Source organism: Siphateles boraxobius, unplaced genomic scaffold, assembly GCF_051911475.1.
Source record: "Siphateles boraxobius isolate OS27281-9 unplaced genomic scaffold, OSU_SipBor_1 68, whole genome shotgun sequence".
NCBI classification, from domain to species: domain Eukaryota; kingdom Metazoa; phylum Chordata; class Actinopteri; order Cypriniformes; family Leuciscidae; genus Siphateles; species Siphateles boraxobius.
Window position 1 is genome coordinate 8,077,166 of NW_027509195.1, and position 14,663 is coordinate 8,091,828.

The 14,663-nt window shown below is 46.7% G+C and overlaps 1 protein-coding gene across 1 annotated transcript in view; it reads right to left on the reverse strand.

Annotated features, from left to right (window-relative positions):
* The window catches only part of klhdc8b (kelch domain containing 8B), a 202,792-nt gene that overhangs the window by 56,832 nt on the left and 131,297 nt on the right, over positions 1 to 14,663 (reverse strand). Inside the window, exon 4 of the mRNA XM_077214402.1 lies at positions 3,988 to 4,152. Within this exon, the coding sequence (XP_077070517.1) occupies positions 3,988 to 4,152 (165 nt within the window). The remainder of the gene's footprint in view (positions 1 to 3,987; positions 4,153 to 14,663) is intronic.

The following is a 14,663-nucleotide window of genomic DNA, read 5'->3' on the forward strand; positions in this document are numbered from 1 at the left end:
CAACACCATGAAACCAATACAGCTTTATGCAGCTTAAAGTTACAAATGGGGTCACGTCGCTCTCCTGCCTGCACCAGAGGTAACGATATTAGAACGCACAGTAGGGGTTTTATTTTGGGGAGATAGCGTGGTGCATCTGGGTGACGTGTGATCGAGTGTCTGCGCTCAGTGATAGACCTCGCGGGGCGCATCTAAAAGTAAATCAAAAGTAAATGAGTATTCTGTGATTCAGGCTCATTCCTCATTCTTGGCCTTAATGTGATTCTGCCGCGGCTCTATTTGTGGTCCAGCAATCCGACAAATAACAGAATTAAGTTTCTTAACTTTACTGCTGTCACCAAGAGGAAGATCTTCAATGCAAAACTTTTTCTAAATGTCAAACTGTATCCATAGCATTTCAAGCAATACAAAGCCGAGTGGCCCTTTGAGCGCAAGTGAAAGGAGAGAGAGAGAGAGAGAGAGAGAGAGAGAGAGAGAGAGAGAGAGAGAGAGAGATAGAGAGAGAGAGACAGAGAGAGAGAAAGAAAGAAAGTTAAAGACTCTAAGGAGCAAAAATATAAGCAAAAGCAAAGGTTGCACACAAATGAACTCTGAACGAATTATTCCCTGTTATGTCAAATCAATAAGTTTAAGCCTAACCATCAAGACACAATTGTGTCACAGTGTAGGAGAAGAATCATGAGTCCAGAGGGAAAATATCCTTAATCTCCACATTTCACTTACTTCTCACATTATATCTCAATTTCAAATAATTTCATAATAGGTAAAATTTTGGAGGGGTTGTAAAGGAGTTGCATTCATCCAACTCAAATAAAATTAATCTTTGCAGAAAGATTGCAGAATCTTTGAGTTAGATTTTATGTAAACATAAATAGTTTAGGAGAAACAAACTCTTCACATTAGAAAAATCACTTTAGTTTTTACTCTGTATTATAGTTTTAGTAATAAAAGTCCCCAAAACCATTAAAGCAAGATGAAGTTATTTATAAATCCATCTATTTATCCCAGAGGCAAATTGGTGGTGATCTTTAGGAGGAGACTCACATGAACATATTCTCCTTCATCTACATTTAAGCAAACTCTACTGAATTCACCACATTAATATTCAGTTTGTGAGCTGTAAAAAGAAGTTAAAAACACAGTTATACTTGCAGAGAGGGACTGACAGCTAAAACCCAGTAATGAGGGCGCGTCTGCTTCATAGGCTGAACAATCATATGTTGGCATGGGAAGATGATGTTGTCCATCATGTGTGTGTGTGTGTGTGTGTGTGTGTGTGTGTGTGTGTAGGGAGGCAGAGTTTTATTTACTTCTCAAAGAGTGACAGAGCAGTTGATCCTTGTTCAAGTTCAAGTTCAATTTTATTTGTATAGCACATTTAAAAACAACCACAGCTGACCAAAGTGCTTAACAATGTCAGGATACACACACACACACGCGCACACGCGCGCGCACACACACACACACACACACACACACACACACACACACACACACACACACACACACACACACACACACACACACACACACACACACACACACACACACACACAAAAACACAGTATAGAATGTCACAGTAGCAACTCGAAATGAAAGCTAAGGAATACAGTTGGGTCTTAAAGGGTAACTAAACCCCTGGTCAGAGCCTGACTCCACCCACTGGCAAAATTTGAAAAATGCTGGAAAAGTGGGCAGACCCCAGCGGAGGGGGGCATGCACCTGAGACGCGTCTCTCTGTATGGAACCTGCTTACGTCACCTACAACCGCTACGTCACAAACCACCAAAACATCCAATAGGAAAATTCAACTGCAGTAGCCACCATTCAACCTGAAGAGGGCAGCACTCAGACGTTTTTACACCATATATTGTAGAATTAAAACACTTTAAACCCAAATGTCAAAAAATTTGCTCGAATCAATGAACAGCATTTATGAAGCTCCATTCTTACAGATCATTAACTACAAAAAGTTGTTTTAGTGTTTAGTTACCCTTTAAGCAACGACGTATAAATTTCAGCAGTCTGAGCTGTTCTTACATGAACCGCCAGACTATTCCAGAGATTAGGACCAGCCACTGAGAAGGCTCGGTCACCTTGCTTGCACCTTATACACAGGATTGTGTCTGACCTGAACAGATTGTCCCACAGTGCAGAGGTTAGAAAGAGGACAAATCTGCCAAAACTAGACCCCATAATAATATAATAATTAATGTTTTTCCAATAAGACCACAAAAAAAAAGAATTTTTTCCTTTCATTCTTAGGTTTATTCCAATTTTTCATTGACCCATTTTATGAATAAATTGTATCTTTAAGAACATCCCCAAATAGCTCATATTTAGCTAACTTCTGTGGACCCCATTTTTTTATATAATTTTTGTTCACTTGTATACAGGGCCCAAAACTAACTTTTTGCCACACTTTCCAATGGACAGTGACATAAGAAAATGTACCGGCCATAAATAATTTCACTTAAGACATAAATGACTGTGTTTATGAGGAGGATACTTGCCAAGACAGGCATTTTGACAATTTTGTTTGAATATGTCTGTTCAAGCACAAGAAGATGTGAAAGAGAGCTCAATTCAGTATCCGTGATTTCTGGGCGCACACTTCGGATATTTGTGCACAGAAAACTTTCCACACACAACGCGGGTAACAATTAAATTCCCTTTTGCATCTTCTTTGCGCTTGAATATTTAAATTGGCAAGGCTTAAATTTTCGTGAAGATGCAGCACTGGCCCGTCAACCGCCGTTTGTGTTTTCACAATTTTGAATTGTTAGAACACATGAAAATGTTACAGGCCAACTGGTGATTCATATACTCACCCACACTGATTTTTTTGCACGTATTTGCCTTTAGTGAGTGTTAATTTTAGCCCCTGCTTATATATAATGAGTAAACATGCATACTCTTACATACAAACTCTAACATGCAGAGCAGGAAATGGCCACTTAGGGTCTGTTTCTCTTTCACTCAGCCCAAAACAGGCCACTGGTGATCGGTAACTTACAGTCTAAGTGGTTGTGGTTCTTTAAAAAGACAGGCTGATTTTATCATTGGAACCAGCAGTGAAGTTTTCCATTTAATGCTCCATTGTGATTTCCAACACCAATGTAAGAAGTGAACAGTTCTGCTGTAAAGCGTCAGATCCCTGCAGCATATTGCAGTGCAGATTTCACTTCCCCTACTGAGAAATGACTCCACTCCACAGTTCTTATCAGCCCTGGCACGGCATGAACAATTACCAGGTGTTGTTGCCACATCTCCTGCTCCTGGAGAATATTGTGACACAGTCTGACACGGAAAATAAGATGCATTATAATTATTGGCTAGCCTACACCGTCTGTTAATAGAGCAATGTATGTTTATATATTTATGACACTTCCGTTACGAACTTTGGGGTCAGTAACTTTTACTCCACAAGGACTCAATAAAATTGATCAAAATTGACAGTAAAAACATTTATAATGTTACAAAAGACTTTGTAACAATTTTGCTTTTCTTTTGAACTTCATCAAAACATCCTTACAGAAAATGTAACACGGTTTCCACAAACAAATTAAGCAGCACAACTATTTTTAACATTGATGTTTCTTAAGCAGCAAATCAGCATATTAGAATGATTTCTGAAGGATCATGTGACACTGTAATGACAAGTAATGATGCTGAAAATTCAGCTTTGACATCACCGGAATAAATTACATTTTAACTGTATTAATATAGAAAACTGTATTTTTTTTTCATGTTGATCAAAAGAAAGTTCAGCAGCAGTCTAAATGAGCTGAATTTGAACATTTTAAAAAAACCTTTTGGATTTGAACTGCAGCTCCCCTTTAATGTTTTACCATTAGACACTGCTGTATGTTTGCCTCCCCTTTTTTATTATTTGGTCATGTCTTATTAGTACTAGGGAACCAAGAGTGTGTTTCTGACAAACAAGGGAATTATTCAGATTTATGAGACAGTTTTGTGAGGCCTTACCCAGAACATAGATCTTGTTACCGCGCACGAAGGAGAAGGCTCCGTAGCGGGGTGTGGGCATGGAGGTGAGGGGCAGCCATTGGTCTTTTGTCGGCTCATACAGCCTCACTGAGGCCTGAGGGGTCGTGTCGGCTCCCATCCCGCCCAATGCATACACCTTACCATCTGAGAGGGACAGAGAGAAAGAGAGAAAGAGACTGAAATTAGTTTGAACTCTGTTTCCAAGTCTCCCACATCTCTCTTATTAAACAAATTAATAACAAACAAATCAGGAAATGACAGAGCAGTGGAAAATATTCCGTGCTGGAGTGCAGAATCTCTGTAGACATGCTCTTTTTTCCCTCAGCTCAAGCTATTTTAAGGTTTACTTAAATTCCAACTCTAAACCTCACAGTCCACATTTGTTCTCTTCCCCTTAGGGGATAGAACATTAAAAATTAATGTGTTCACATACAGTCACTGAACAAAAAAATTGAAAAAACTTCCCCCCAACATTTTCTACTATAGCTCAACCAAAAGATATAGTATGTCGCTAAAAAACATGAATTCACATGCTTGTTCAGACTGGTTAGTGCTACTTTGCTGAAGAAGGACATGTTTAAAAAGCCCGGTGTACTTTCAACAAATATCTTAAAACTACAAACTTAATTGTACAAACGTCAAACTTCAAACAATCTATAAAGAGACTAATTTACATTTTAAAAGAAGGTATGTTGGCACTCAAAGGAATGGCAATGACTTCATTCAATACTTATACTCTTCCTCTAATGCGAATACTTTCTGCATTGTTTGGATCTAAAGCCAAGAACTCATCTGTGCTATTTTTACAATCCCCATTCTGATTGCTGTGTGAGCTAGTTTGCATACTAATGTTCACATAATGAGAACTGTGTGTTAACTGAGGTTGTGATGACATTGTGATGGTTTCTAAATGCTGGTGCTTTCAACACGAGAATGGAGTAAAATGATTCATTTGTGTTTAGAGTTTTGAAAAGTAACTTGTGTTTATAGTTTTGAAAAAGTAGTCTTTCTTTGGAAAATGATTGTTTACATAAGAATCTTTCAGCTGGTTTTGCTCCAGGAACCAGACGTTAATCGTTTCAACATCTTCCAAAATAGTAAAATAAAAATAAAATATTATATATAATAAATAAAACTGGCTAACAGAACGTCTCGGGTTACGTATGTAACCCTTGTTCCCTGAGAAGGGAACGAGACACTGCGTCGGTGACGACACTAGGGGAACGCCCTTCAGCGTCTGAATTTATGAATGAAATCGAATCCAATCCTATTGGCGTTGCGTGATGACGTAGCGTGTGACGGCATAAGCGGATGTATACAAAAGCACGCCGGCACACAGAAATGTCAGCTTTTGCTATGAAGCAAGTGCTCCAGGCGGGGTGAGGTGTGGCGAACCGACGCAGTGTCTCGTTCCCTTCTCAGGGAACAAGGGTTACATACGTAACCCGAGACGTTCCCTTTCGAGGGAACTCGAACTGCGTCGGTGACGACACTAGGGGAACGAGATACCCACTATACCACACCGAACCCCGCTCATCCTAGTGTGAAGCTGTCTTCAGGCACAACTTAGGACGAAAGCACTCTTGCACCGGGTGTAGAGGGAAGGTCCAGACCGTAAAACCTCATGAATGTGTGCGGAGTGGCCCAGCCAGCCGCCTCAAAAATGTCATGGATAGAAACCCCTGAAAGGAGGGCTCTAGAGGACGCTATGCCTCTGGTAGAGTGAGCCCTCTAGGCCATAGGTGAAGGCAAGATGCGCACCTGATAGGCCAGGGAAATAGTCTGAACTATCCAGTTGCTGATGGTCTGCTTAGAGGCAGGAAGCCCCTTCTTGGGCGACCCGAAACACACCAGCAACTGATCCGACTTCCGCCATGAGGAGGACCTCAGGATATAACATCGCAGCGCTCTGACAGGGCAGAGCAGGTGAAGTCTCTCCTCATCCGCCGTCACATGAGGTGGAGGATGAAATGCCTGCAGAACCATAGGCCGTGCCACATTAGATGACACGTTGGGCAAATAGCCGGGCCTGGGGTGTAAGATGGCCTTAATGTTGCCTGGAGCAAACTCCAAGCACCCATTGGAAATAGAGAGCGCCTGAAGTTCTCCTACCCTCCTCAGAGAAGTAATGGCCAACAAAAAGACCACTTAAACAAAAGGTTCTTGGCCTCAGCCGACTCCAATGGTTCGAAGGGGCCCTCGGCCAGCCCTTCGAGAACCACCGCCAGGTCCCAAGAGGGAACCCTGGTGCGAGTCGCAGGTCTCATCCTCCAGGCTCCACGGAGGAAACGTACGACCAGGTGATGCCTCCCCAGAGGACCATCACTCAGAGGAGCGTTGAAAGCAGCCACATAAACCTTGAGTGTGGACGGGGTAAGCCCGGCAGAAAAGCGGTCTCGGAGAAACTCCAGCACTGTAGCCACTGAGCAGTGAACTGGGTCCAGATCACGCTCTCTGCACCAAATGAAAAAAACATTCCACTTAAGGCCGTATAACTTCCTCGTGGAGGGAGCTCTGGAAGTGAGTATAGTTTCAACCACTTCTGCTGACAGGCCGGCTTCTAGGTACTGTGCCCCCTCAGGGGCCAGACCCACAGTTTCCACAGGTCGGACCGAGGGTGGAGAACTGAGCCCCCCGCCTGAGACAACAGGTCCCTCCTCAGAGGGATCTGCCATGGCGGGCCTGCCAGAAGCAGGATGATGTCCGAAAACCATACTCGGGCCGGCCAAAACGGGGCTACTAATAGTAGGCTGACCCGTCCCGACGGACCCTTTCCAGAACTGCTGGGAGCAGAGCGATTGGGTGAAAGGCGTACAGACGCAGCCTTGGCCACGTCTGCACGATGGCATCCAACCCGAGCGGGGCTGGATGAGAAAGGGAGAACGGCAGTGGACAGTGTGTCGTCTCTTGAGACGCAAATAGGTCCACTTCCACTGGGCCAAACCTCTCGCATATTAACTCCACCACCTCGGGGTGGAGTCTCCATTCCCCGGGCCTCAGCCCCTACCTCGACAGCATGTCTGCTCCCTGGTTCTGGTCCCCCGGGATATACATCGCCCTGAGAGACGACAGTCTCCGCTGGGACCACAGGAGGATCTGATGCGCCAGTCTGCAGAGAGGGCGCGACCTCAGACCCCCTGGCGGTTTAAATAGGACACCACTGACGTTTTGTCTGTTCTCACGAGAACGTGGCGACCCTGGAGGTCTGGCAGAAAACTCCTCCGAGCTCGGAACACCACCAACATTTCTAGGCAATTTATGTGCCAAGAGAAATGATGGTCCTGCCAGTGACCTCTCGAAAAACGGCCTTCCATGACCGCGCCCCAGCCCGCGAGAGAGGCATCTGTCGAAACGGATACTCGGCGACATAATGCTCCCAACTCGGGACCCTGGGACAGGAACCAAGGTTTCTTCCACATTGAAAGGGAACGAAGGCACCTGCACGTAACCCTTATCAAGCGGAACGGATTTCCCCTCAGGGAAAACCCCTTGGCTTTCAGCCACCACTGCAGGGCTCTCATATGTAGCAGGCCAGAAGGTATCACGCTGGACGCTGCTGCCATGAGACCCAACACTCTTTGGAAGTGTTTGACAGTGACAGCCTGGCCTAGCTTTATCCTGGACACTGAGGTCAGGATAGACTCGATCCGAGCAGGAGACAATTGTGCCCGCATCATGACCGAGTCCCACACCACTCCCAGGAACGTGGTTCTCTGGGCTGGTGTCAACACGCTCTTCTTCGTGTTGAGTCTCAACCCCAGGCTCTGGATGTGGGCGAGGAGGACATCTCGATGCCGAATCGCCACCTCTCTCGACTGGGCCAATATAAGCCAGTCGTCGATATAATTGAGCACCCTGATGCCCTCGAGTCTCAGGGATGCTAGAGCTGCATCCATACACTTAGTGAAAGTGCGAGGGGAGAGTGCTAGGCCGAATGGAAGAACCCGATATTGGTAAGCTTCGCCCCCGAAAGCAAACCTCAGGAACTTCCTGTGCGATGGAAGGATGGAGATGTAAAAATAGGCGTCTTTTAGATCTATCGTTACAAACCAATCCTCGGATTTGACTCACGATGGTGGGAATAGTGAGCATCTTGAACCTGAACCTCCTCAGAGACCGATTCAGATGCCTCAGATCTAAAATTGGACGCAACCCTCCATCCTTTTTTGGAACTATGAAGTACCGGCTGTAGAACCCGGACTCCCTGACTGGTGGGGGAACATGCTCTATGGCCCCTTTTTCCAGCAGCGAGTTGACTTCCTGTTCCAACACCAGACCCTGCTATGGGTGCACTGCCGTCCGAACCACCCCGTTTAAATTTGGTGGGCGGACCCAGAACTGCAGTCTGTACACATTTTCTACAGTGCGCAGGACCCATGGAGAAATATTCGTGAGGTTTTGCCATGCTTCTACGAAATTCACCAAAGGAACCAGCCCCTCACAGCCCCCCACTGGGGTCCGGTGTTTTGTGCGAGTCCTTGACGGCACCCTGAAGCGGATGACCGGCAGGGGAAAACCGACAACGACCCACCGTGTGCGAACCCAAACGCTGTTTGACTGCAGGCCTTCGGGGCAGAAAGAGCAGCGTGTGCTCGCTGGAAGCCCAGCATCCTGAGGGCCCGAGGAGAGAGGGGAGTTAGGACCTCTTTCCTTTCGCCTTCCTGGACTGGATGATGGTTCTTAGATCCGTCTTCTCAGGAGGCTGAGGGTGGGAACGCGGCCTAGAGTCCCAAGCTCTTTGAGGGGGACCTCTAGAAGCGACACTCCCCTTCTGGTTTTGACGGTAGGAGCTAGATGACGGCTGTGGCTGTTTCTCTTTAGCAGCCGATTTCCTAGACCTCGACCGGCGAGGAAGATACTGTCTAAAAGCCTCACTCTGCTTTTTAGTATTCTGTAATCTGTCGACTACGGCGTTAACTGCCTCGCCGAACAGACCAGAGGGGGAAATAGGTGCATCAAGGAGAAAGGCCCTGTCCTTTTCCTTAATGCCAGAGAGATTAAGCCACAGATGTCTCTCCGTGGTTACCAGTGCAGACATGGAGCGGCCGATGGCGCGGGCCGTCTCCTTGGTAACCCGGAGAGACAGGTCTGTGGCTTTGCGTAACTCAGCAATATCCTCCACTGTCGGGCCCTCGCCCTGGTCTATGTCCCTGAGGAGGTCGGCCTGGTACGCCTGCAGAATGGCCATCGTGTGCAGGCTCGCACCAGCCCGACCTGCCGCCATATAAGCTCTGGCCACCAGAGCAGATGTAGTGCGATATGGCTTGGAGGGCAGCGCCGGTGCTTTAAGAGATGATGCAAGATCGGGTGAGAGGTAACTGGCTAAAGCCCCCTCAACCCGAGGCATCATCCCATAACCGTTCTCTCCACCCCCCATAACGTTGCTATAATTCAATATAGGGGGGTTAGAAAGGCGCGCTGAAAATGGCCTGTTCCATGATTTACATAATTCTTCATGTAAATCCGGGAAAAACGGTAGAGACCGGCGTGGAATCTGTGGATGGTGCTGCAGGAAGCGCGGGCTAAAAGTAAGCTCGATGAGCGCTTCCTGCAGCACCATCCACAGATTCCACGCCGGTCTCTACCGTTTTTCCCGGATTTACATGAAGAATTATGTAAATCATGGAACAGTAAATCATGCCTCCCCTCTGGCCAATTAATATTTAATTTCTCCACAGCCCGCGTCACCACATCTAAGAGCTCCTCATTGCTGGGTGCAGATTGTGTGTGTGTGTGTGTGTGTGTTTCGTGAAGATTCTCCTCCACGATGCTGAGCACGTCTAAATCCTCGGAATCAGACAGCTGCAACACCGGCTCTACATCCCGAACGGGAGAAGCCGCGGGGCGGGCTCCCGAACGGGGGATAGGGGAATCTGAACTTTCAGATGAAGATCGGGAAAGTGCCTCGGCAGTCCCGACCTCCTCTGAAAGCTCTCTCCGCGAGCCCCAAGATCTAAGCCGCCGCATTGCCACGGCAGATGCGGGACCTGATCCTCGGGGAGCGCGCATCTGACCATCTTTATTAAATAAGGCCAGGCGGGAACGCAGCACTCTTATAGAAAGAGATTCACAGAGGCCGCAAGCAGCCCCCTCGAGGGCTGCTTGAGCGTGCTGCATTCCCAGACATGACACACACATCTCGTGTGTGTCCCCCGCCGTGATAAAACGAGGGCAAGGGAACACACACTTTTTAAATTGCTCACTTTCCATGATAACAAAGCAACAGTAGAGACAAACAACACCAAATAAGACGAACTGATTCAAACAACACAGAGCGCTTCCTGAATAGCAAAAAGCTGACATTTCTGTGTGCCGGCGTGCTTTTGTATACATCCGCTTATGGCGTCACACGCTACGTCATCACGCAACGCCAATAGGATTGGATTTGGTTTCATTCATAAATTCAGACGCGCTACGCTGAAGGGCGTTCCCCTAGTGTCGTCACCGACGCAATTCGAGTTCCCTCGAAAGGGAACGGAATTTATTGTGAAAACAACTAGCTAACTAAAACTGTAAATAATCCAATGTGTGTAATGCATGACTACAATTAAGCATAGCACCAGAGAAAATACATTATATCCCACTCTGATATAACTTAATATGTTTGAAAAAGCTGTTAGTTTAGTTTAGGCTAAACTCTAATGTAAAAGTGACCTTCATGAAGTTTTCAAGGGGAATGCTAAAATACAGCACAGCAGTGAAATTAGAATATGAATGTGGAGAGAAATGCAGCATCAGCAAAGAGAACAGCCTTGCTGCAGCACAGCCAACAGCTAATGGAGATGAGAGAGAGAGAGAGAGAGGGAGAGAGAGAGAGAGAGAGAGAGAGATGTACATTCAATGGTTGAAGAGAAAAGCATCCTGATATTGAGGGTAGTCTTAATTTAACTGAACTGTCAATGAGATGTGAGCATGCGAGAGAGGGCATAGGAGGAGTATTGATTCTGACTGATGAAAGAGTTTGAGTTATTACAGCACGGAAACACAAACATGAAGACATCAGGATAATCCCAGGAGGAAACATCATTAATGATGACCATATGGAGCACTTAAGAACACTCTGTGAGAGATAATGTATGTTAGTAAAACACAGTCTCTGTCTATTTCTCTCTTAGCATGACTGCAGCAGTTGCTGACTCAGACATCTGCAGTACTCTGGGACAGCAACCTGTGACTAGAGTTAAATGCGGTACAAATGAGACAGATAGGGAGAGATACCGGGGAGTAAATTAGGTGGCAGCAGAGATTACATGCAGTCCTGGTCATGCATTCAAGTGCCCTCCAAAAAAATAAAAAAACAAGGCACTAGTAAACATCTATTGTAGAAGCAATATACTATATATAATATAGTATATATACTATACTGCTGATTGCTGAATGGCCTAGACCATGCTAAATCAACCATTGAGAAAGCTCCTATTGAATTCTTAATTCTTTCTCGCTTTGCCCTTCTCCAATGAAAAAGCTATTTTAGTTCTAATGTATTAAAATGAAGAGCAATGTATGTGCATTAGGTGTGTAATTGGTTTTCGCAAAGAATGATGGGAAGGTAGCTTGGTCATACAAACCATCTCCTTAAAAAATTGATAAATTAATAGTATTATCTAGCAAGCTTTATCACTATTCTGCATCAACAGTACAGCAAATGCAGACAAACCAAATTGTACCCTTATAGTTATATCTCATGTTCTATAAATACTAATTTACTTCCACCTAAATCAGTCTTGTTATTGTTAACTAAAATTATAAATAACAAAAAAATAAAATAAAGCTTAAATCAAATAAAATATTAAATGAAAAACTTAAAAATAAGTCAAATAAAATGACACAGTAAAACTGATAAATATAAGCTAACATATTCTAAAAATGTATAAATACTATAATGCACAAATAATACTATAATAACACTGGCTTTAATTGACATCCCTCTACTTCAGCTTCAGAATATTGAAAAACAGAAAATGATGGTGTCATCCACATGTGCTCACACATATGACTGCTTTGACATGATTCAAATCCAGCTTATACTTTTTGTGCAGCGACAGAGAGAGATGGGAAATGTAGTTTTGTCAATAACCTGTCACCTCATTAACTACCTAAGCAAATATTGCTAAACAAAGTTTTCTAGTAGAGAATATTATTCTCTATTAGAAAACTTTGTTTAGCAATATTTGCTCAGAGATTATTGCAATGCTGACTAAGGCTCAAAAGCAACAGTGAAAGCAATGCTCTAACCTGCACTCTGACACAAAATCTACTTTATCTCTTTTTTGTGGCTTTTTATGTGTGAAAACATTTTTGGTAAGAATTTTTTTGTCCTTTTTTAGAGCTTGACAACCACAAGTCACTTTAAGTCTGCATGGCGGGTGCTGCAAAGCAGTTCTACCATAAAGACTCAGAAGAATTCTCAAATAAAAAGAATTTATTTTGTGAAAGGAGTTTACAGACAAAAATAAAGGTAGATGCTCGACAAGCTCCGTCTCTGAGTTCCCTTTCAGTCGATAACGTCAGACGTAGTCGACGACTATTGTCTTCAAGTATTATTGAACGAGCCAATACACATTGGCGTGCGAGATCTGCATCTCACACTCCGCCCCGCAGCGCGGGTATAAATACGGAAGTAGATGCACGCACCATTTGCCTTTCGCTTCGGAGCCGAGCTTCATGTCTGGATCTGAAGAGTGTTGTTGTACAACGAGCGAGTGTGTCGGCGCTTCTTTGGGAAGTCTCTCCTGGTGTAGGTGTTTGCAGCGCGAGTGCAGCGGTGATCGCGAGCTTCAAGCTCTCAACTGCTGTTCTCACAGCAACCAAGTTTCTGTATGTTTGTTTGTCTGACGGTCGGATGAGGGCGAGAAAGTGAGTGCTTCACTGACACAGGGTAAACCATTCCTGTGTTAGTGTTGCCGCGGTCATTCCACTGTGTGCTCCGGCACTGGTGAGAGTTTTTCACTTCCTAAAAGAGCAACACGGGTGCGTTTGCGTCTTTTTCAAGATGTCATTCCGCCCGTGCTATTCTGGGTGCGGTCGTTCCCTGTCTCTTTCTGATGATCACAATTGTTGTATCACGTGTTTGGGCTTACAGCACGCTGAGACAGCTTTTGTGGACAGCTCATGTTTTCACTGTGGGAACATGACTGTCGTAGTGTTGAGGGCGACCTCCGGGGTACGAGTGTCGCGGCATGTGCGGTCGGCCTAGCGATGTCCACCTTGGTGGTCCAGGAACGCCATCGTTGGCTCAGCCTGGTTGAGATGGCGGATGCGGACAAGGTTCGGTTCCTGGACTCCCCAATTTCCCAGGTTGGGTTGTTCGGCGACGTGGCGGAGAGCTGCGCCCAACAGTTCTCTGCCACCCAGTTTCGGACGGAGGCTCCCCGACACACCCTATCCCGGCGGCCCGCTGTTGCCTCCACCCTGCCGCCGGTGATAGTCCCTCCGCCCGTTCGTCGCCGAGGGCGTCCCCCTGCCGCTGCCTCCGGTTCCGCGGGGTCTCCGCAACAGCCTTCACCCAGGCCCCAGCGTAGAACCAGCAGCAGGCAGGCCGCCCGGTCCGTCTCAGTCACTGCCCAGCCAGGGGGCGAGTGTCCATCCCTGGGTCCCAAGAGGACGAGGCTGGCGGTTTGCGACCCTGTGGAACAGCCTTGCTCCCCCCCAGCCCCCTCTTGTTCGCCAGCCGGCAACACGATGCGTTCGAGGACCCGGTCATCCGCCTTCTCACCCATCCTCTGTTGCCCCGTGGAGTCAGGTAAGTGCAGCACGGCTCACTCAGACCCCGCTTCGGGCCGCCCACGGGCCTTCCGAGCCGGGTCCCTGTCCTCCACCTCGCTGCCCCACCCCGGGTATGCCTGTGGTGACTCTGGTCCCCCTGGTCCGGTTCGTCGAGCCCTGGAAAGTGCTCTCCAACCCGTCCAGCTGGCTCCTCCGTACCATCAGGCTCGGCTACACGATTCAGTTCCGCCGGAGTCCGCCCAGGTACAGTGGCATTCGCCACACTTCGGTGTCGAGCAAATCTGCTCCTGTCATGCGCGCGGAGATCGCTGTCCTGCTGGCGAAGGACGCGATAGAGCCGGTGTCTGTAGCCGATATGAAGACCGGCTTTTACAGCCCGTACCTCATTATACCCAAGAAATGTGGTGGGTTACGACCAATCTTGGACCTGCGAGTCCTGAACCGGGCCCTCCACAAGCTCCCGTTCAGAATGCTAACGCAGAAACGCAACTTCCAATGTGTCCGTCCCCAAGATTGGTTTGCAGCGATAGACCTGAAGGACGCGTACTTTCATGTCTCCATCCTGCCGTGACACAGGCCATTCCTGCGTTTCGCGTTCGAGGGTCAGGCGTATCCATCCCCAGGTGGTCCAGCTGATATGGGGCCACTTCGGGGCCGCACAGATAGATCTGCCTCTCCGAACTCGTCCCATTGCCAGTTGTTTTATTCCCGCACCGAGGGGACCCTCGGCACAGATGCACTGGCTCACAGCTGGCCCCGGGGCCTCCGCAAGTATGCGTTTCCCCCAGTGAGCCTGATGGCACAACTACTGTGCAAAATCAGGGAGGAAGAGGAGCAGGTTTTGCTAGTTGCCCCTTATTGGCCCAACCGAACCTGGTTCCCCGAACTTTTTCTCCTCTCGACAGCTCCTCCCTGGCCCATTCCTCTGA